Source organism: Marmota marmota, unplaced genomic scaffold (assembly GCF_001458135.2).
Source record: "Marmota marmota marmota unplaced genomic scaffold, marMar, whole genome shotgun sequence".
NCBI classification, from domain to species: Eukaryota; Metazoa; Chordata; class Mammalia; order Rodentia; family Sciuridae; genus Marmota; species Marmota marmota.
The window spans coordinates 8868452-8893215 of NW_026000051.1; the positions used below are offsets into that span (position 1 = coordinate 8868452).

The window sequence follows — 24764 nt, forward strand, 5'->3', positions numbered from 1 at the left end:
TTTTTTTTAAAGAGAGAGAAGAGGCTGGGAAGCCATATCATGGAGGGTCCTTTATAAGGCCATGAACCCCATTTTATAAATAAAGAAAATGAGGTCCAAAGAGTTTACTATCTTATTCAAAGTCAAACTCAGGCTGACCTGTCTCAAAGTCAATGAAGTTCTGAGTATAACAAAATTTCTCTGTCCTGAAATTAACATCACTGGTATTTGCTCCCTGACCCTCAAATCAGTGTGGTTCTTGCTGAGTAAGGATAATCCCACATTCTGGGTACATGTTCAGTGTGGAATAGTGATAAGTAGCTACTGAACATTTAGTGATACCTATCTGATATTTTCTCTGATGAGAAAAAGAATTCAAAGAATTCTAAGAAAGGAAAAGCTCTGAAAATGAAGTGGACAGTTATATTATAAGTAAATTCTTCTGGACTGACCTACTTGAAGGTATTCTCAAAATAAAAATGATTCTGATCACTACCGCTATTAAACCCCTCTATACCAGGTGAGTACTTCTGAATATGTGGTCTCACTGATTCTCACAAAAATTCTTCAGATTGAAGTCTAATACCCCCATTTTCCAATGCGGAAATTGAGGCTCACAGATGTCAAGGGACTTGCCAAGGGGCTTGAGTGACAGAACTGGGATTCAAATTCAAATCTTTCTGGACTGTATTCTTTCCACTACTCCAGGCTGCTTACCCCTTATAATCTATTTCAAATAAATCATGCACTTCTGCTTCCAGACAGAAAGCTTTTCAAAGTCAGTAACATGAATCTTGGGGCTGAAAAGGACAAAACCACCATGTCAGGAGTTTAGGGATTTGGATCAGATCTTGTTACTTTTATGGTTTTTAATTCATTGAACAAAAATCATGCTGACATGTTTAGGTCTCTTTTTTGTTCTGCCAAAGCATATGTCAGTGTAAGGAAGGAACAGGAAAATTAAAACTTGATCCACTGATTCAAAAAACTTAATCCTGCTGAAATCCTAGGAGGGGCATAAAATAAATGCATTTAAGACTGTAAGAAACCTCTTAAACTTCCCTAAAAAGACCTCATTGAAGTATTTCAATCTTGTTTTTCATATATAACTTGAAATAGATATTCCACTGCTTTAGAAAATCTTCTAACCAACTTTACAATACATTGTTATATTTTAAATGGAAAAAAATATTTTTATTAGTGCACTGTAATTATATATATATATATATATATATATATATATATATATATATATATTTTTTTTTAAATATAAATTGGGACCCAAAAATCTTACTAGTAAAAGGTTATATAAAAAAAAAACAAAATCATACGTGATTTGATCTTCTTAAAAACGTATTATTTTGTAGTATCTGTTAATACAAATATGACATTACCACACAATTAACACCAGTTTCTAAATGAGATAGTGTACAATTAGTATTGATATTGTCAAAAACATTTCTGCTTCAGGATACAAATACAGACTCAATCATCTAAAAGATACTAACAGGAAATGGAGAAGGAGGCACAATGAGGAGTGGGGAAAGGGTGAAAGAGGGAAAGAGCAGGGGATGCTGGACACAGGAAGGGCTGAGAGGAAGAAGGCAAATGCATGCCAGTTTGGGGTGCTGAGCTGAAAATACAAGACTAGACATTTAGGGTAATGGCAATGAACTGGTTTTGAAGATCAATCTCATTTGCAGATCAATCTCAGTTTGCAGATCAATCTCATTCCTCTATTACTCACTCAAAAGTTGACTATCAGGGCTGGGGATATAGCTCAGTTGGTAGAGTGTGTGCCTCGAATGCACAAGGCCCTGGATTCAATCCCCAGCCAAAAAAAAAAAAAAAAAACCTGACTATCTTTGGGCAAGCTACTTAATCTTTCTGAGCCTCAGTTTCCTTGTCTCTAAAATGAAGATTTTAAAGCATGATTGGGAAAAGCAGATATGACATTAAAAATACCACAAACACAGCAATATAAGCCTTGAATAAATGATAGCATTTATAAATGTTTAATCAAACACATTTAATTACTCCCTCATGAAACAATAAGGACACATCTGTTTTAGAAAAGAAACATATTGTATTATGGAAATATTTTAATTTCTTTCCAAAGCAGTGAATAATACATTTCATCATCTACACCTCCCATTCATGGAGTTCTGTGAGTGGGCATGGTGATGGTTGGTGGTAGGGGGTGTACTCCAGGCTTCTGACCTTGGCTGGCTAGTTCTGAGTGCCCACTCAGCATCAGTTACCAAACACTGATTGAGCCCCCTGTGTTCCATGCCAGATTCTGAACCAAGCTGAGGTGCTCCAGAGAGGAAACAGGTCTGGTCCAACTTTTCCAGACTCAGTCATGTGGTAGAAATAGACTTGTCAGTCATTATTTTAAAAGATTTGACCACCTAGGTCAGTAGGATGGACCTTCTATGGGGGAATCATGCAGAAAAAATAATTCTTTTGTTCTGAGATCTGGAAAATGCCTTTGAGATGCACAGTAACTTGTTGCCTGCAGAAGAAAGGAAAGGGCATTTTGGGGAGAAGTATAGAGGACGATGTAATGGTGGGAGGGCAAGTATGAGACTGGAAAGGATACACCAGGGTTGAATTTGTTCTACAGGCCTGGAATTTTCAAATTCTTTAACCACAAAACCCTGGCTTCAAAGAAAAGCAAGGTAGTGGCCCTGTTTGTAAATAAACAATAAAAAGAGACTACTCCAGTTGATGAGCAAAGGGTGCTGTGGGAGGGGCATACTTTATCCCATGGTTTACCCCCACTTCTTGACCTGTCACTTATAGGCTAAGTTACCTTAAGCAAGTTATTTAAACTAAGTAAGCCCTGGTCATCTAATCTAGAAGTAGCAATTAAAAACAAAACAGCACCTCCATTTCAGAGTAATCACAAGACTAAGATGAAATAATATCTGGAAAGCAGCCAGCACCAAACCTGGTGTAAAATGTAAACTGTCCTTTGCTGTTGCTGCTGTTCGGGTTTTGGCAACCCCTCAGGCATCTTCAAATAATAAAGTTTATATTCATGAGACATTTTTATCAACAAGAAATGACAGGACAAAGATCTATGCTTCAGCAAGATGACCTTTTGCAATCTGATGCATAACTGCACATTTCATATACGTTTTGGGATCCAAATCCAGCATGTAGCCTTGAAATTTTCTTTTTTCGGTATTGATTCATTCATTCAACTTTTAGCTTCATTTAACCTGTTAACTGGGCAACTATTCCAGTTACTATGGCAGAAACAAGGGATATAACAGTAAACACATGAGTTTACAGTCTAGCAAGGAAGGCAGCCATTAAACAGACGCATGCATAACTAATCACTATGTTACCCCAGGAAGTAAATGTAGAGATAAAAGTAAGATGATCTTTTAATTAAGATGAGGAAGAGTGGAAAGGATAGTGGTGGAAGATCATTCTCACCAGAGGGAATGGCACGTGGAAAGGCTTTTATTCCCAGGTCAAGAATAAGCAGTAAGAACATACTGCTTCTGAGGGACAGGAAAAAGTCAGTGTGGCTAGAGAACAGAAAGCAGAAAGCAGAGGGTAAAGACGACCCCAAATGAGAAGGCTGGAAAGGCTGGCAAGGGCAATGCTACAGGCCTTCAATGTCATACTGAGTCTCAAATATATACAAACGATGGACTATTATTCAGTCTTAAAGTAATGAGATCCTAATACATGGTAAATGTGGATGAACCCTGAACACTTTATGCTAAGTGAAATAAGATAGATTCAAAAGGATAAATATTGTATGATTCCACTTATACGAGGTTCCTGGAATTGTTAAATTCACAGAGGCAGAAAAAATAGTGGCAACCAAGTCTAGGGGTAGGGGAGAGAGGGAAATGCAGAATTATTTAATGGGTATAGTGTTTCAATATGGCAGGAAGAAAGCAATCTGGAGACTGGCTGTATTGCAAAGTGAATGTATTTAATCCTTCTGAATTGTATACTTCAGAGATAAACAAAATGTTAATTTTTTAGTGTATATTTGAAGATTTTTAAAAATGAAAAAAAAAAAAAGAGTCCTAGTAGATTGTTCCTAGAAAAACAAAAGAAGTGTTTCAAGGGACAAAGAAAACTTGATAAGACCTGGGTTCTGTAGAGACTGCAATGCACAAACCAGAGCTAAGCATGGTTCTTCTAACAACACAGAAGCCCCCAGGCAGGTAGATGGAGAGCCCAGGTTCCACCCTGCAGCGGCTTCTTGGCTCCAAAGCTCCATGATGAAGACAGCAGTCTTTTCTCTGGGGTCAGAGAGCCTGCCAGCATAAGGCAGGGGTTTTGGCTGAACTGGCAGGGTCACACTTTGTTTGCACAAACTTTACCAGGCAGATCTCTCAGTAACATCCTGGAAGGGGGCCCTCCTGCAAAATTTCTGGAGCATGTTCCCATGAACCATAAGCAGAGGGCATGCCCCACGGGTAAGCAGCACAAAAGAGAATCCCACTAACTGAAATGATACTTCCTATTGTTTCAAGGAGAATGGGACACATGTACAAAACCACATGTAAACAGGTAAACCAGTTATAGTGCTGAGAGACGCTCCACTTCAGAAGGATCTCTGGCCACTTAAAGGGGCCCTTAAAGCCAAGAAGACCGAAACTGAAATCCCAGCTCTGCCACTTATTAGCTTCAGAACTCTGAAGAGAATGTATATTACCAGGAGAATGGACATGAGGATTAAATGAAATGAGGGGTGGCAGGGGTCCAGCATATTTCAAGTGCATATGCACTACAAAAGCTCAACACAAGGGGGTTGTACTAATATTACGAAATCTCCAGGACTTGGGGACAACAGGATGTGAGTGGTGAGGAAGAAAATACTCAAAAAGGATTTGGTCACTTGTGCTAGGGCTGTAGAATAGATGGTGAGCGGAAAGGAACAGAAGAGGAACAGATGATAGTAGCAAGCAGTGGGGGTTGTGGGAGTCATGAGTTCTGTGCCAGTGGCTAAGCAGAGGGAAGCAGCACTCCAGGGAATGGCAAATAAAAACACATTTCTGACAGTTCCACTGAGGAGGTTCCTTGCTACCTCCTCACTGGGCTGCTGGGAGACTTCCCCCCAGTAGGAGCGTTGGCCTGCAATCAGTAGCAGACACAGTCCTTGCTTCATTGTTTGCCAGTGGGAGCTGCCCACTGCCCTGGAGCTACTGGCCCTGAAGGAAATGTTTTTGTTTGAGTAGCCCAGCCAGATTTCCGATGCTTCTGGGTGCATCATGCCCACTCCTCCCACTAGCCTGTCTCACATGTATTAATGTCTCATAAAGACATCAGACCAAAGGAAATTATACATTTGGGAAGGACTTCTCCCACAAGCAGTAATTTTAGTTCTCTCCGGGGACAAAACTGGCCACCAGCTTTCAAAGGACTTCTCTGTGACTGAAGCCTGGCTGAACCATCCTGAAATACAGTCCAGAATGACAGAAAGAGAAAGAGCTAAGGTCAAGGATCCCAGCTCCATGTTCGAAGCTGAGTGCCCTTGATTAAATCACTTATCTTTTCCTTCCCTGTCACCCAGAAGGAGGGGAACCCAAGTCCTGGGTCTGTCAAATTTGTATAATACCGTTTACTTAGTCAGATTGTTGTGAGGATTAAACGTTAATAAATATGTTGGCACGTAGTGATGTGCTCGATAAACATTATGTTACTATTTCCTCAACTATCAAATCGAAGTGGGGTTGGGGGATTTAAGATGCTACCTTTATTTCACAGTGTTGTGAGCAAATGAGAGATGATGTTTCAAGAATTTTGAATATGTATGTGCTATACTATTCTAAATTAATAATAATATATAAGTAATAAAATTAATGGTGGGCTGGGGATGTAGCTCAGTGGTGCAAGGCCCTGGGTTGGATCCCGAATACTCCAAATAAATAAATAAATAGAAATGTCTACTAAGAGAGAGCAAAGTACAGTGACTATATGCCCAGGCTATGGAGAAAAACTGTCTGTTCTTCCACTTAACTATGTGATACTGGGTGCAATGAACCTCCTTCCTCTGTGACTCAGTTTCTTCATCTACAAAATAGGGATAATTTCACACTGATCTTAAAAAGACTGCTATAAATATACTAGCTAATACACAAATAGTGCCTGGAACAGCAGTGAGCACATAGTGAACGTTCATATTCACTTACTCCACAAACACTCCATGACTCATACCTATTACATGCTAGGCCCTATTCCAGGGCTAGGAATGACAACACTCCTCCCTCCTCTCAAAGCATTCACATTCTAGTGAAGGGGAGGTAAACAAATAAATATATAAAAATGACAAATAAGTGATATGAAAAAAATAAAGCAAGAGAAGACAATAAGGAGGGATTTTATTATACAATAAGGGCCCCATTTATATCTGCCTCATCATTTGACCCCAATGTCATCTGCATCTCTTCAGTGATAATAATAAAATCTAACATTTGCAAAGCTCTGTCAATGTGCCAAGCTCTGAGCTGAGGCAATCTCCATGCAATACCTCAGTGAATCTTCATAATACTCTTATGACATTAGTGGTATTTCTACATGAATTTCACAGATTAGAAAAAAACGTTGTTTACAGATCAAATAAACTGCCCAGGATCACACAATGACTTCCTGGTGGACCTGACAGTTGAACCCAGTGTGTTCTGTCTCCTAAATTCCAGGCCCTCTGCTATATTTTCTCCATGTTGGGACTGGACAAACATAGCTCCTATTCTTACTAGTGGTAGCAATAAGTACAGCACTGTTCTTAAATATTAAGACCTGCTGAGACAGATAATTCACTGCAACTCTCAAGGTTCTGACATATTCAAGAGCAGTGGGGGAAAAAGAATCTACAGAGGAATGCAATGGACCTACAGCAGTCAATCGCTAGGTACTTACATAATACAAAGGGTAGAGAACACAGAAGAGGCAGGGAAAAGGGAAACATGTCCTTTGTGTGCAGCTTTTGCACAAATATTGGTGGCAACTTTCTCCTCAGCCCAGGTTCCATTCTTTCCTGATTGTACTTCCTTGAGTGTTTCAATCAGCACATGTGTGAGGGGAGGGAGTCCCCGTCCCACACACTTGGAGCCTGTAATAGCAGGAGACGCTTCTGAAACACCACAGGCCAGATGGGAAGCAACACTAAACAGGACTGGGCAGGCATCCTGAACCTGCACGGAGGCTCACTGGATCTAGAAGGTAGAAAACAAATGTACTGAACTAATCTTGAAATGAATGGCCCTGAAAAGCAGCAATTGCAAACAGGCAGTGGGAATGAAAGGGTAGAAAACGCAGCTGTAGTTGTTCAAATGCAGTTTGTGGCTGCCCAAGCCCAAGTCAGATCATCAGGCATTCTTTTATGATTTTCATTTTTCCTTTCAAGATCACTAACGCTATGTGTTTAGCTCACATAAGAAAAAGATATTACCAAAACTTCCTGGAATGTGCAAATTATACACACTACCCTGTAACTAGATCTACAAGGCAATATAGCAGCTAGCACAAGGAGGTCAGAACTAGAAGGAAACAGATGCCAGGTCATCAGCCCACGTAACAATGTGATAACATGGTAAGAACATGGACTCTGGAAACAGACAGGTTCAAGTTTGAATATACACTCCTCCGCTTACTGATCTGTAACCTTGGGAAAGTTACTTAAACTTTCTGATCCCCAGTTTCCACATCATATTATGCTCATCTCAAAAGGATATTTCCAGAAAGCCAAAAAAAAAACAATGAGATTGCTATGAAATGCACACAATATTGTTAATTCAAGAACAAAAGAAAAAGAAAGAAAGATAGTTGTGATACTATAGAAATTTAATCTCATTTATGTAAACTAAATTACAAAGGCTCTTTGACTTATGATGGGTATATATCTGATGCATTCACTGTAAACTGAAAACATCCTAAGTCAAAAATTCATTTCATATAGCTAACCCCTTGAATAACATAACTTAGCAATACAGCATGCTGTAGAATGTGGCCACTTCCCTGACTGCTTTACATGACTGACTGGGAGCTGCTACTCACTGCCAGGATCACAAGAAAGTACTATACTGCATACTGCCCGCCCACAAAAGATCAAAATTCAAAGTGCAGTTTCTATTGACTGCATATTGCTTTCACATCATCATAAAGTCAAAAAACCTTAAATTGAACCATAATAGGTCAACAACCACCTATACATATATATGGGAATACATATATGCATCTTTTAAAATCTAGAAGATACATATTGAACTTAGAAGTGGCTATTTCTGGAAAGAATACTTGGGGAATTGTAAATGAATTTTTTTTTTTATATTTCTGTAGCATCTGAATTTTTGTGATAAGTATGTATAATTTTTGCAATTAGAAAGAGATGAAGGGGCTGGGATTGTGGCTCAGTGGTAGAGCACTCGCCTAGCATATGTGAGGCACTGGGTTCGATCCTCAGCACCACATAAAGATAAATAAATAAAGGTATTGCGTCCATCTACAACTAAAAAATATTTTTTAAAAAATGTTAGAAAACTAGATGCCCTTCAATAGATGAATGGATAAAAAAAATGTAGCATATATATACAATGGAATATTACTCAGCAATAAAAGAGAATAAAATCATGGTATTTGCAGGTAAATGGATGAAGTTAGAGAAGATAATGCTACGTGAAGTTAGCCAATCCCAAATAACCAAATGCCGAATGTTTTCTCTGATATAAGGAGTCTGATTCATAGTGGGATAGGGAGGGGGACCATGGAAGGAATAGATGAACTCTAGATGGGGCAGAGGGGTGGGAGGGGAAGGGAGGAGGCAGGGGGTTGGAAATGATGATGGAATGTGATGGACAGTATTATCCAAAGTACATGTATAAAGACATAAATTGGTGTGAATATACTTTGTATACAACCAGAGATATGAAAAATTGTGTTCTATATGTGGAATAAGAATTGTAGGGGCTGGGGTTGTGGCTCAGTGGTAGAGCGTTCGCCTAGCACACGTGAGGCCCTGGGTTCAATCCTCAGCACCACATAAAAATAAAATAAAGGAATTGTATCCATCTACAACTAAAAAATGTATTTAAAAAAAAAAGAATTGTAATGCATTCCACTGTCATACATATATTTAAAAAGTAATTTAAAAAGTTAGGAAAGGGGCTGGGATTGTGGCTCAGTGGTAGAGGGCTCGCCTAGCACATGTGAGTCCCGGGGTTCGATCCTCAGCACCACGTAAAAATAAATAAAATAAAGATATTGTGTCCAATTGCAACTAAAAAATAAATATTAAAAAAAAGTTAAGAAAGTTTTTTTAAAAAAAGAGAGATAAAAATCATAAACCTAATATGTCCAACAGCCAAAATATATATTAAAAACACTCGTAACTCAATGAACAACCCAATTTAAAAAAAGGCAAAGGACTTGAACAGACATTTTTCTACAGAAAATACAAAGGACCAACAAGCACATGAAAGATGTTCAACATCATTAGCCATTAGGGAAACCATAATGAAATACCCCTTCACATCCATTAGGATAGTAATCATAATAAAAATAACAAGTGTTGGTGAGGAGATGGAGAAAATAGAACCCTCAGATATTGTTGGGAGGAATGTAAAGCATGCAATCCCTGTGAGAAAGTTTGGCAGTTCCTCAAGAAGTTAAGTAGACTTACCATATAACCCAGCAATTCTACTCCCAGGTATACACCTAAGAAAATTAAAACCATGTTCACACAAAAAACTTGTACAATAATATTCACAGCAGTATTATTCACAAAAGCCCTGAAGTAGAAATAACCCAAATGTTTATCAACCGAGGAATGAGTAAATAAAATGTGAGGAATGAATAAATATGAAACCTAAAATTGTGGTGATAGCTGCACACCTCCGTGGACAAACGCCAAAGCTGTCCACTTGCAGTAGGTCAATTAGAGCCCAATAAAGCTGTTGAAAATCTATAGGCCTCTAGCATCCTCCCTGAACACAACTGGGGGGCCACCTGCCTCAGACAGTGAAAGAAATACTCCCAGAAACAGCTAATAATCACCATGCAGAAAAGGCCACAGGATAGTCACTAACAGCAGCAAACATGAGGAGGACAATTTTAAAAACCACATGAATGCTCCTTTATGGACCTCTTTCCTTTCTTCGCTGGTGTGAGACTGCGAATGGCTTTCCCTTGTCTACTCTTGTTCCCTCTCTTCATCTTTCACAGGAGTTTCCTTCAATAAATGTTCATGAAAGCAAATGTGTTTATTATTCCATCTTATAGACAAGAAATTAAGGGTCAGAGAGTTGAAATAACTAGCCTGTAACTAGAAAGTCTTGCATTGATTTTCTTAGAATTTTTCTGACTGGAACCTTGGATCCTCGGGTCATCCATTCTCGCTTTCCCTGGCTGTACAGCAGCTTCCTCTCCCCATATGACTCAGCCTGGGAACCATTCTTCTATGCCAACCCAGCTTGCTCTCCCTGGAAAAATCTGGGCATCATCCATGAGAAACTGCATATTAGCATAGGGTGGAGGAAAAAACAAAGGCGGAATTTAACCTGAAAGAACTATAACTCAAGGCTTTTTAATGTTATCTGGGAAATTACCTGCTCTGATTCTAAGGAGAGTTCTCCTTCCTCCCACCTTGGGAAAAGTCTGGCTTCAGAAAATCAGTCTAGGTATTAGGTCTACCATCCCCAACAGTGCCCCCCAAAAAGAGAGCTGATGATGGCAAAAAGCCAACGACCATGAGGCCTTGGGGAGCAGTTCTATAAGTAGAGAGAGCCAAGGAGAGCCAAGGTCCCTCAACTTCACCACAAGCACGGTAAATCTCACACCACAGGCAGGACTCGGCACAAGGTTTTCTTATTTGGGATATACCTTCCAGGAGGTCTTGATCACCATAATTCATATTCAAAGAACAAAACCAAGTGCTTATTAACAATCAAACTACAACGTTCCTGAGCAACTTAAATTCCAAGATAATTACAACATAATGACTCAACTCCTCCCATCCCTAAAAGTGGAGGGGAAAATAGGGGATAAAATGAACATGGGTTTAGAAGAGGATTTACTGAGTAAGGAAGCAAAAACAGCATTAAGGATGAAAAGAGAAATCAGAAAACACACTTAAAATATCTTTGGTTTTACTCCTAAATAACCAGAAAAAAAAGATGGTTTCTAAGAGCTCCTTAAGCAGGAGAAGAGATGATGAGCACTATAAGATAAAGGGGTTAAATTTTATTAAGTACATATAATATACCTTACATTTGCAGCCTCATATAAAATATCCAATCAGTTTTCATAACCATTGACTAATTATTCCCATTTTACAGATAAAGAGACTTCTGCCTCAAAAAATCATGCAACTTTCCCATGGTTGCTGAAGTGGGAGGTATGCTACTCTGATAGCCCTCCAAGAGAACTGGTTTGACAAATAGGGACAAAATCTGTTCTTCTCTTACCCAACACCTCCTCACATAACCTGCTCTAGCTCAGTAAACGGTAACTTTATCCCTCCAGTTGCTCAGGCCAAACCCTTGGAGTCATCCTTGAGTCCTCTCTAAATTCACATTCAATCCATCAGCTAATCTTGGCAGCTTTTCCTTTAAAACTCATCTAGAATTCAACCATTCTCACCAACCGCCCCATTACAATACTAATTCAGGTCACCATTATCTCTTCTCTGCATTACTGCCATAGCTCCTAACTGGCCCTGTTTTCACCCTTGCTTTCCTACAATACAATTCTCAAAATTTTAACAACCAGAATGGACCTTTCAAAACCTACATCATTACACCCCTGCTCAAAACCCTCCAATGGTTTCCTATTTCATTCCAAACAGAAGCCAAATCCTTATCATGGTCTATTAAGACCTTACATGATTTGGCCACCTCATTCCACTCCTGACTTTATCTCCTATTTGTCTTTCCTCATTCACCCATGCTATGGCCACATGCTATGCTAAACATCCTAGGCAGACTCCCATCTCAGGATATTTGCACTTTCTGCTTTTGTGCCTTGGTGCCAAATGCAGGCCTACTGTGCTCCCCCACACCTTCAGTTCTCTGCTCAATTATCACCTTCCTCTATAGGCTTCATGAACACCCTTCTTAACAGTGAACCCCCACCAGCCCACCCATGGCATCCTTTATTTCCTTTCACTGCTTTATATACCTCCACTGAGAGAAAAACAAGCCGGGTCTCTCTCTCTCTCTCTCTCTCTCTCTCTCTCTCTCTCACACACACACACACACACACACAAATGTTTGTGTGCTACTGACCATCTCCCCAGTAGAAGTTACATAAGGCAAAGGCTTTGTCTGGCTTGTTCACTACTTTATTCTCAGTGTCTAGAACTATGCTGGGCATGTAGTAGATATTCAATAACTATCTGCTGAACACATTTATGAAGTTTTACACTTCAGCATAAATACATTTATATATATATTTTAGATATATTCTATTCTTTAAAAAGTAGACAAGGAGGAGACGTGAGGAACGACCAATAGGCAGACAAGAAATTCTTGGGGTAACTGAATTGTTTCTATATCTTGATTGAGGTAGTAGTTACAAGGACATATATATCTATCAAAACTCCACATCGTGTACACTTGAAATGGGTTCATTTTGTCATATGTAAGTTATTCCTCAACATATTTAGATTTTAATAAGTACCCTGTATCCCCATATTGCCTATCTAACCAAAAAGTGACATACAAATTCACTGTCAGATTATGCTCCCGATTTGAGCTTTGGAAATTATGTTCCACAGAGTTTGGATTATCACATAATTAAAATTTAAAACATCAACTGTTGTCCTTCATTATAAAAACAAGCAAACAAAACAAAAACAAATCACTTTAGAAGTCCATAAATGCAAAAATACAGACTTTGGAATAAACAGACTCAAGTTTGAATCCTGCTCAACTCTACTAACTAAATGAACTTGAGCATATTTGTTTAACCTCTCTTAAGCTTACATTGTTCAGATAGAAAAACAGAGAGTAACATAATGAAGTAAGTTAAATAACAGCACACAGTTTGCACTGAGTACACAGTAAGTTTGCTGGCTATGAGTGATGCCATGCAGTGAGCCAGAGGCACTCAAGTACCAATGAGGCTTCCTAAGTGAGTGATGAGAAGTTTGAGTCTGAGAACCAATGGAGGGATCACTTGGTGTGCTGCAGATGGTCATCTGGCCCTGAAATGTCCATGTCCCTAAGCAACTCACACTGTGCGCAGTGCTGTTGCCAAGTACCCAAGCAATCAAGCAGCAAAAGCAATACCAATTTCTTTCCCAACTGCAGTCTCCCCGCCACCACTTCCCACTCCCAGCAGAAGAGGGAGCCAAGCCTCAGAAGATCACAAAAAGTTACTTGAAAAAAAAAAAAATTAACCAAGAGTTTTCACTATGTATAAATTGCAAACACTATGCAGCCTTTAAAAGGAGTGAGGAAGAAGTCTCATCAGAGAGAACAACAACATATTAAATTCCTTTTTAAAAATGTACATAACAGTATGTAGAGTATATTCCCATATCATTGCAAGAAAAATGGAGGAGGTAAAGACACGTGCTTGACTACACACAGAAAAAAGTCTAGAAAATCAAGATGGCAAAAGTGATTCCCTCTGAAGAACAGGATGGAGGGTTTTTTTGTTTGTTTGTTTTTAATTCTACTTAAAATAAAATGAACATAGACCCTGATGAAAAAAGAGGACAATAAAGGAAGGCTGCAACCTCAGGGGGCAATGAGCCAATCATACAAGCAGTTTTGTCTCTTGGGTCAATTCGTGATTGCCTTATAGCATTTATTTAAAGCCAAAAATGAACCCAGTGATCTCAAACCAAAGCAATCTGGTAAAGCAATGAGTAAGGGAATGTGTTTATTTATTTCTGTCTGTTTGGTGCGGCATAATGAAGACATGAATAAGGTGGAGGCAGAAATCTGCTCTGATCAAAACCAACTATTGCTCAGTACTTCTCAGGACCCCAAACAGGTCACAAGAACAGGAAGAAAGACAGTAACAAAGACTCCAGTTCTAATCTTGCTTCTGCCACTTACAGCTATCTGACCTGGGGCATTAACATCTGTGAGCTACAAATCTCTAATCAAAGGAGCTTCAGAATGGCCATGAATGAGCTTCAGAATGGATCCCTCACCCCACAGTATTGAGACAATCTGGGGACAAACTGTAAAGCGGTCGTCTCAGCACCTCCAGGTGCTACATATCTAGAGAGGATGGTTAATAAGTGGAACCCAAAATGTGATTACAGAAATAGAAAAGTAGAAGAAACTATTTCATCAAGTCTCATTTAATGGAAATGTTCAAAGATTTGATCCAGTTTACCGACTTACCTAAATAAAAGAAGAAAAGAAAAACAGAGAAGAAAAACAAAGCTTACACACCGTCCATGGGGAAGGAAATAAACAGCCCACAGTCTCTAGGACTAACAGTATTTTACCAAAAGACAGAGCCTCAATAAAAACTTACAGCCACAAAGAGCTGATCCTCAGAGGCTACAAAAACAGGACTTGGTGATAAGGACCACTCAGATTCCAAGTCTGACCTGTTATTGATTAAGGATTTATCTTCTACCTATTCCCCAAAAAAGATCAGACACAGATATTCAGTAGACTCATTTAAATAAGAATATGAGAATCAGAGGAGTATAATGAAGATGAGGCAGTAGCTGGGATCTGCTGCAACCGAAAATAAAATTCAGTTCTGGGCAACCAGCTTAAGGCAAAAAAGCAAACTTGCAGATGATCATTAGGCAGAGGGAGACTCGTGATCAACCAGGAAAGGCAAATTTCTTAGAACTAATCTTGAAATCTTATGATCAGAATCTGATTCTGAGGATTTATGCTTCTTATTCCCTATCCCTTCTTTAACTCCTAAGTTAAGCTTTGGTGATTTTCCTTCTCACAACTTTGCCAATTACAAACTGCATGACCCAGAGTCAATGCTTCACCTCTCTAAATCTCAATTTTCTCAACCCTAAATAGAGTTAGCATATATTCTCTATATGCTAACCCTATTTGAGAAAGAAAATGAAGGACACAGCATCATTCTCCAACATTAACTGGATGCTTACTAAGCATCAAAAGCTTCATGTACATTATCACACTGAAAGCTCCCAAAACTATATAAAGCAAATCCATTAATTTTTATTTTATAGATAAACTGTGAAATTCTAAGAGGCAAAGACAGTTGCCACTTTCACTCAGGTAAAAAGCAGAAGAGGTGAAACTCAATTTCATGTTTATGTGACGCCAAGGCATAATTTAACCAGTATACTTTTCTGCTTCCCTGTATATGTCAAGTACCTAAAAGGTCTTGGCAGAGTGTAGGTGCTCAACATATTAGTTTCGTGCCTCGCTCATTTCTCTTCTTCTAAAATTACATATAAACAGAAATTAAGTTTATAAAATAAGATTATTGGGCTGGGACTTAGCTCAGTGGTAGAGCATTTTCCTAGCATGTGTGAGGCACTGAGTTCGATCTTCAGTACCACATAAAAATAGATAAAATGAAGAAGGTATTCTGTCCATCCACAACTAAAAAAAATTTAAAAATTCAAAAAATCTTATTAGCATCTTATAGTTTGGTAGTTTAAAGAAATCATACTACTTTATTTTCTCTATTGATCTCTAACCATCATTGTGCACTATATCAACTACTTCACAAATAAGGAACTAAAAGGCAGCAAGCTGCTAGGTGATGTGGCCAGAGACATATGGAAGTCACTGCCAAAACCTAATAAAAACCTCGGTCCTCTTACTTCTAAAATCAACTTTTTCCCCTCACATGTCACAGCCACTATAATAAAGAACAGATCATTCATTTTTTTATCTGGAAAAGTACCAAACACATAATTCAGTATGGGGCCTCATGACCCTACCACCTTGTCAAAGGGAACAAAGTATATAAAAAATGAGGTTTGCAGGAGCAGACGGTTTTGGTCCATCAACTTTCTCTTGGATTACACCCATTAACCAAAATAAAATAATGTAAAAAATAATGTAACAGATCCCCATGTCTTTGGAAATTCACCTTAAACTCACTGATCCTTCAAACTTATGTACAACCCACGAAGGGCAATTGTTAACTCCTTTGGGGCTGCAAAGGTACATTATGTCAACCCAGTCTTTGAAAGAAAAATACGACATGTGATTGAGCTACCCTAAAAGAATCCAACTCAGCAATGAATATCTGGCAACACAAATTCATAGCATCACAGAAGGGAACTGGCAGAACTGAGAAAGACCCTTTCACATGGTATATGAGGAAACCGAGTCTCAGGGAAGTAAAGTGACTTGTCCAAGATTTCACAGACAGTAGAATAAGAACTAGAAAATTAAACTGATGACTACAATGTACATCACTTGTAAATCTTGGGTAATCCAAGAATACCCTTAGAACTTTCCAGAATTACTCATCCACATAGAGAGTAAAAGAGAAACTCAGGATTCAAATCCTGACTGCCATTTATTGGCCATATGATCTTAGACAGTCCTTTAGTTTTTCTGAGCTTCAGTTCTGTCTATAAACTGGGTCACAGTAAGTTTCACAAGTAAGCTGGAGGTAATATAAACGAGAGGCCTGGCACACAACGTGTGAGAAGGAGAACATCAAGTTCGTATATTCCCAGCAGAGTTAGGTACCCACTCTATGAAGGCTCACTGAACAAATCACCAAGAAAACAGGTATTGGACTTGAAACAGGTCGATATATAGCTTTTAAATACCAGGTTATATTGCTTTCAATTTGCATGATTTCAAAGCTGAGTGTTGATTCAGCCTTATAGAGTACTGAGAATATAAGAAAACAAAATAGCCATTTTCTGGCCATAACACATGAAAGTTCAGCAGGAACATTTCTGGTCTCTCAACACTGGGATTAATTCTTGTTGCTATAATGAAGCTTTGGAATTACCTAAAATTAGACTTAGGTCTCAGCTCTAGTATGAGCTAAATGGCTTCAAAGATTACCACTTTACCTCTCTGAGCCTAAATTTCCATAGCTGGAGGAAAAAAACCTACTTTACAGGAATTATATGATAAATGAGGCAAAATACCATATTTCACTGCATAATTGTTGCAGGTTTGTTTTATGCCCATTTTTTTTTTTTTTTTTGCAAAAAAGTAGGATGTGACCATTATGTGAAGCTTTAAAAAAAAAATTGTGCCGATATTACTTTAAAATCCTTTAAACTGTCTTTGATGAAAGATTAAGATGCACAGAACACTTGTGAATATATGCTAACACAGTGGCGACAATTATGCAGTGAAATATATAAAAGAACACAGGATGATGTGTAGCTCAGAAGGAAATCTGACTAGAGTTACACTTCATTTCCCTTTTAGTTCTCTGGAAGCTTCATTCACTCATTTGCTTTACATTCATTCAAATGTCACTTCCTTCCCAACCCTCTCCATCTATAACAAAGCCCCTTAATAGATCTTATTACCTTCTCTGTTTTTCTTCATGGTCCTAATGATTACTTGACATTACATTATGCATTTATTTTTCTGTGCATTGTGCCTATTCAACCATCAGGTAAGCAGGAACCTTTTGTTTCAACAACTAGGAAAGTTCCTAGCATGAAGTTAGAGCTTAAAAAAATACTGTTGAATTACTGAACAAATAATTTAATAAGTATGTGAGGCACCATGTAGAAAGGGCACTTAAATCTGCTATGGAATCTGACACTATATGTCACCTGGACTGTTGCAGCTGCCTCTAACTGTTCTGTCTTACTGTCCCTTACATTCCATTTGTTATCCAGTAGCCAGACAGACCCTCACAAATCCACATCAGATCAATCCTTTGATTCAATCCCTCCAGTGGCTTTCCATCACAACTGGAATAAAGTCCTAACTCCGTTCCATAGCCAATCAAGCCTAGACCATCAGCTCTCCCGACTAGTCAACCTCTTCTCTTAACACTCTCCGGAGTATCAGATATACTAGCTTTTCTCTTTCTTGAATATGCCAAGATATTGTCTTAAATTTTTTTTTTTTTTTTAGTTGTAGATGAACACAATACCTTTATTTTATTTATTTATTTTTATATGGTGCTGAGGATCGAATCCAGTGCCTCACATGTGCTAGGCAAGTGCTCTACCACTGAGCCACAACCCCAACCACTTTTTTAATTTATAAATAAACATACATTTTTATTCATTTAAAACTTTAAGTACTATATATTTGTAATTAACAATATTCTGTTCTTATATCTAAAATTCTTCACCTAGCAAAGACAATGTAAAAATAGCTCTTCGAGGAATATGAATTAGAGATTATAAGTGTCAAGGCCTTTAAGGCCTTTGTGCTTGCTGTTCACTCTGTCTGGAAGGCTTTTTCCCTAGGCTGATGGTGTTCTTCCTCAACATTTAGCTCTCAGCAGAAATGTTACCTCCTAGCCAGCCATGGTGGCACATGTCTGTAATCCCAGCAACTCAGGAGGTTGAGGGAGGAGGACTGTAAGTTCAAGGCCAGCCTTGGTAACTTAGTAAGACCCTAAGCAACTTAGTGAAACCCTGTCTCAAAAAATAAAAAAGGCTGGGGATGTGGCTCAGTGGTTAAGTACCCCGGGTTCAATCCCCAGTTACCGCCCCGCCACCAAAAAAAAAAGTAGGTTACCTCCTTCTAGAGTCCTCCCAGGTGAAAGCTGCCCCAACCACTATCACCCTCATCAAGTCACTCTCTGTTGGATACCAACAGCATTTCATCACCTGGAAATGACTTTATCTATTTATCTGTCCTAAGTTTCTAACCAGAATTTAAACTACATGGGGACAGATATTTCTCAAGCTTACTGACTGCTTCACACTCAAGCATCTAGCACTAAATAAGCACTCAAAAAATAATTCTGAATCAGTAAAGTGGATCTGAAAAGATGTTTGCTAGGATGAAAGGTGTAGGTAAGGTATGCTATTGGCCTAACAGTATAGTAGGGCACTGGTTTCCTTCTAAGGGATGATCACCCCCATTTCATTGAATTTCACTGAATTTCAGCCACACTTACATGGGAATGGGTACCCGAATTAGTGTCCCTTCCAATTCTGGGTTCAGATTCATTCCACTTTCTCTTATAGCCTTGATAGCTGCAGCTGTACACTGAAAACCAGATCAAAAGGTAAACAGAATTAGTAAATAATTATTACCAGATGCAAGCCCTCTGCCGATAACTGGCAACCCATCTTGGCAGAACATGGAAACATTTAGTTCTGTTACCAGTAAGATCAGGAAGTTACATTGGTGTAGAGTGCTTTGATCAAGCTGAATAGCAAACTATGTCCACTCCTGGTACCAGTGTACTGTGGAAGGAAAAAAAGAAAGAGAAGAAAAAAATAAAAGGAAAACACAGCTCTGCTTCTTTGAAAAGATTTCAATGGTTTGAGGCAACACAGATCAAAACCACAATAAATCCTCAAGGGAGGAGGGCTGGTCTGTGCAAAGATTGGTGTAAAGACAGATGAAAGATTTCATACGTTAAAATTCCAGTTGACATTTTACACTCAAAATATACCAGTGCCGATTTGGAAGGGGTAAATAAATTTAACTCATTCGCATCTACAGTCATACCAAATTTATTCATGTTTTGAATGACAATGAATCTTAGCTAGTGTGTGCTCCAGAAAAGGTAGTATGGTACAATCACTGAAATAATGAGCTCTGGTGTCAGAAAGATCTTAGTTCAATATCCCCAACCTCTACCCACTCTGATAACCACATGACCCTGAGCAATAAGCTTACCCTCTTTGAGTTGTCATTTCATAATCTGAGAAAATACGACATATAAACCTCAGAGTAGTTAGATAACATGAGCAATGCATGTTGCTCTGTGCCTGATACAAAGTAACACCCACTTAAGGGCAGATATTATATAAATGTTATATACACTTATTAAAAATGCATTAAGCTGGGCATGATTGTTTATGCCTATAATCTCAGCTACTTGTGAAGCGGTGATAGGATAATGGCAAGTTTAAAGCCAGAGTGGGCAACTCATCAAGACCCCATCTCAAAATATAAAATAAAAAGGGCTGAGATGTGGTTCAGAAGCAAGTTCTAGGGGGGGGAAAAATCCATAAAACCCCCAAACAAGGCTGAGTTAATGCCATCATCTAGCTAATGCACACCCCCTTCTCCACATCTTTTAGGGGCTTCTTCAGGTTTGCCCTGAAGTGCTAGTTGGCATACTAGATACTGATTTCCTGAAGTGCCCCACCTCATACTCAAACATTATAACTATACCTGGTATTCAATTCTAAAGGATAACAAGAAAACAGTGTAAGAGAGAGATACTGCCTTTGGCATGTCAATGTGGAATTCATAAAAACAAAGTGTCTGACATTTTCAAAAAAATTTTGGGTTTGATGAGAGCCAATCCACATCATTGGGTTTACAGGTTAATTCTTGACTTTTGAGTTCCTTCCTAGACTTTGCGGTTTAAACGAATACTTTATTTTTTTAGGTGGTTTGTTGTTTTCATTTTGGAAGATATGCCTCTTAAAAAGCTCACCCATTTCATTTTTGTTGTTGCTACTGAGAAGAGGTCTTGCTATATTGCCCATGCTATTCTCAAACTCAAGTGATCCTCCTGCCTCAGCCTCCCAAGTGGCTGGGACTATAGGCAAATGCCTGGTTTCATTTCATTTTTATTTTATGTATGTATGTATGTTCATTCCGCAGTGACAGGAATTGAACCCAGGGCTTTGTGTACACTAGGCAAGCACTCTATCAGAGCTACACCCCCAGTCTTTCATTTAATTTTTAAATGACCTTAATTTGACACTATACAGTTATTACCACAAGATCAAGAAGACAAACCAGAACTTCCACATATAAATGGATGAATTATCCCCTAAGGAGGCTGTACATGGAGTCTAAGTGTATACAATGTAAGTATACAAAGAATCTAAGTGTGGCCACTGATTAAAACAGTTAATTCCTAAAATGATGCCTTTAACCACAGATAATAATAGTTGGAAGGGAATCTCTGACCTAACCAAGCACAACCTGTTCATTATGTATTCAGAGACCTGCAAGGTATGGTCAAATCCCTAAGCACAGACATGGTCTTCCCTGAGAGTCCAAGAAAGATGGAAGACCCGATCTATCATACTTCTAGTTACTGGCAGAGTTAAGAGGAGACTAAACAGAGGTTCTTCCAATGATATTACTTTGTCTATTTTTTTTTTCCAGAACCCCAAGCTCAATGTATGCAATAATATGACACAGGAAGGTAAATATAAGTTAACTGGGCAAAGAAATGAACTTAATTTTCCTTTGCAAGAGAACAGCTATCTCCCTTACTAAAATTAAATATTTCTAAAGTTAATAAAGAATCTCCACATTAAAGGGGGAATATCCTGATCTCAAATCTCCCATTCTTCTTCCGAAGCTTCTCAGTGCATGACATAATCTACTGTTGTGACATCCCAGCATCTCCCCCTTCTCAGAGCCTGGCCCAAGTAACTCTATACAAACCTCCCCCTGTAGTATAAGAGCACCCGCTACTAACACCAAGATAGGTAGGAACTATGCCTTGATATTTACATTTTTCAGTATAAAGCACAATGCCAGGTACCTGTGCCCAGTAAAAGCTGCTGAATGAATACATTAATGATCTGGTTAAATCTATTTTTAAAACTTATCTCCTTACTTTATTTAATGTACACATCCCCTGAAAACCTCATTTTATACTTTAGCTTCTTCTGTGTATTTCCATATGAGAAAAAAATGCTACTCATTGAGGTCATTTTACAAAGAAACCTACTGAAAAAGGAATTCTTTTTTTTTTTTTTTTTGGAATTCTTCAAGTATATTCTAGATTATATATTTTATATTTTGCATTGACATAGAATGCAGAATCTCAGGGAATTAAGAGTCATTTTCCCAGCATGACGTTTGAACTACCCATGGTTTAAAGTAAAAAGGCATACATTTTTATAGAATTTTCACCTCTTATCTTTCATCCCCTCACTAAAGGAAGATGCAGTACTCCAAGGCAAACTGGTTGCTCTCAAATGGCAACACTAATCAACTGGCTATGGCGGCTTGGAGTATGATGTCAACAAACATCAGGAAAAGTACGGTGATCAGTTAGCAAGGTCTGTCATCACTAATCTTAAGCTTATCTATACTACAGGACAAAAGATGACAAAACTTCTATAGACAGGTGAACAAATCCTTGAGAAGCTGGACTCAAGTCAACTCTGTTAGTGCCATGGCAATTACTGGCCTTCCATCTTCTTTATATCCCAATAGGTCCCTAGAATGTTAGGTATATGAAAATATAAACTCAGTCTGTCTTAATCATCAATGAATTCCCAGCACCTCTAATCACATATATGGACTCCAAAAATATGCACTGAATTGAGTGAATGAATGAATCTTGAAAGGAGCACAGACTTTCATGTCAAACACAGCTATATTCAAATACTGGCCTATCACAACGGTGTAAAACTAGGGGAGATATTTTACTTCTCTGAGCCTGCATTTCCTCAACTATAAAATGACATAATACTAATTTTACTGTTCCTCATGTGAAACTAAACATGAGAATGTGGTTGGCAACACAGGAGACACCCAATGCACACTGGCTCTCTTTTCTCCATAAGAGTAATAATGGAGCCTGCAGAATTTTTTCTATTATTTCTATTAGTTCAAATACACACTGGGAAATGGGAAATGACTCTTACTTTTTTGATATTTTGCATTATTATTTTTCCGTTGTTTTATTTGAATGATGCTGTAGTTTTTATTTACTTCTTTCCTTTCCCATCATTAACTCCAGTTTCAAGCAAGTTTATGGAAGGGAGGAGCCATGTGTATCATTTATCAAGCTGGACACGTGTTAAACAAATGCAACACAGTTTTCTGTCTTCAATGCATTTGAAAAGATTACACATGTAAATCTGCATCATGTCACCACAGGATGACACAGAAACACTCAGGTTTGAAAAAAAAGCCAACTACATGTGAAGTAGAAAGAAATTATATAAACACAGAGAGGATTAGCTCAGCATTTTGAAGCTATGAACCTGAGTACTCTACAGACAGCTTCTACGCTGGAGGAAGGAAATGTTTAGTTAGAGCTATTTGTTTAATATATACACCAGATGAGATAAAGGAATTCAAAAGACAATGCAACTTATACTTCCTCACTTTGTCCCTATAAATGAATATTTCTACTGATCTGCTTGTTAAGCTTTTTTTCAAAACCCAGGGAATTTCAACTTAGGAGAATTGCAAAGATGCTTTGGTTGAAAAATGAAGATATACTTCAACTTCCTAAGAAAAAATTAAGCTGTTAATATCTCTTTCTGCCTCATAAGATGCTCTGGTGGCCAATCCAGTGCTTCTTCTGTCAATGCCATTTGCTATTTAAAAACAGAAGTGGCTGGCCCTGTAAAACAATCTGCCTGATGAGGTCTTCAAGCTGTGTAATTAGGAGGCTATTCCCTAAATTGTTCTGCAGTGCCTATGGGATTAGATGAACAAGGCAGAGAGGCACAGTGGTTCGGAGGGGGCCAGTAAGGACAAAGAGTTGACAATTTTCTTTTTGCCCACTTCTCTGCTCCTTAGAAACACCAGGAATAAGATTTTCCCTTCCATCAGCCTAATAGTATTCATCCACTCAAGGAAAGTTTACTGAGCACTTATTATGTGCCAAGCACTGTGTTTGGTGCTGGACACAATGAATATGTTAGATATGATTCCTACATTCCAAGCTTACAATCTCATAAAAGTGCTATGGGGAATTTGGGGGATAAGCATGTAAATATATGTATGAGCTTTTTTTTTTTTTTTTTTTTTTGTACCAAGGATTAAACCCAGGGGAATTTAACCACTGAGCCACATCCCCAGCCCTTTGCTTTTTATGTTTTAGTTTGAGACAGGGCTCACTAAGTTGCTGAGGCTGAATTTGAACCTGTGACCCTCCTGCCTCAGCCTCCTGAGCTTCTGGGATTACAGGCATGTGCCACTGCACTCAGTTATGTATAACTATTAATAGTGATATCTGCAATAAAAACAACAATAACAATAACAACAACAAAATGTGCTGTATAAGAGAGTTAAATGTGAAAGAACAATTTAGATTGCACACATTAGGAAAGTCTTTCCTATAAAAGTGACATTAATGTTATTACTAATGTCTATTCCAACAGAGACCAGAGAGGGACCCTTTCAGCAAGGCTATCTTACCTCTGGGAAGCTGGCCATATTCACCAAAATCAACTGTGGCGACTTCATGGAGATCTGGCTGATCTGGTTTAAAGCAAGCTTCCCATCAGCAGTTACCACAGTAATATGATCAAGGGATCCTAAAAGAAAAATTATAGGGTTTTAGAATTCTGCAGAACTTTAGAAACTCCACATCTAATTCTCTATCTAATCCAGATTCAATAAACATTTAGGGATCCGTTATCAGTGTGACTCATAGAAGCAGCAGTGTCATGTGATATAAAGCTTGAAATGATACAATTTGGTTAAATTCCTTTCTGGCAACTAGGGGGACAACCATTCTGGTTCACCTGAACCCCAGGGGTTTCTTGCAACACAGAACTTTCAGAACTAAAACCACTAAGAACTGTTTCCCTTCCAGCAACTATGCCATTTAATAGCTATAAAACCTCTGGCAAATAAGGGAAAAATGAAATTATAGCATTTGCAGGAAAATGGGTAGAACTAGAGACCATCATGTTAAGCGAAATAAGTCAAACTCAAAAAGTCAAGGGTCATATGTTTTCTCTCATGTGCAGAAGCTGGAGAGGAAAAAGGAAAACAAAAGTCGAG

General features: G+C 38.4%; 1 protein-coding gene across 14 annotated transcripts in view; it reads right to left on the minus strand.

The window, feature by feature from the left end:
• The window catches only part of Mrrf (mitochondrial ribosome recycling factor), a 51391-nt gene that overhangs the window by 10821 nt on the left and 15806 nt on the right, over positions 1-24764 (minus strand). For 13 of the 14 annotated variants that reach the window (XM_015497626.2, XM_015497630.2, XM_048813134.1 and 10 more), the window contains 2 exons: positions 24174-24292; positions 18985-19076 (listed from right to left, as the gene is read on the minus strand). In XM_015497626.2, the coding sequence (XP_015353112.1) occupies positions 18985-19076; positions 24174-24292 (211 nt within the window). Of the gene's footprint in view, positions 1-6873; positions 7170-18984; positions 19077-24173; positions 24293-24764 lie in introns of all 14 variants that reach the window. The other variant, XR_001504759.2, reaches the window with a different exon arrangement.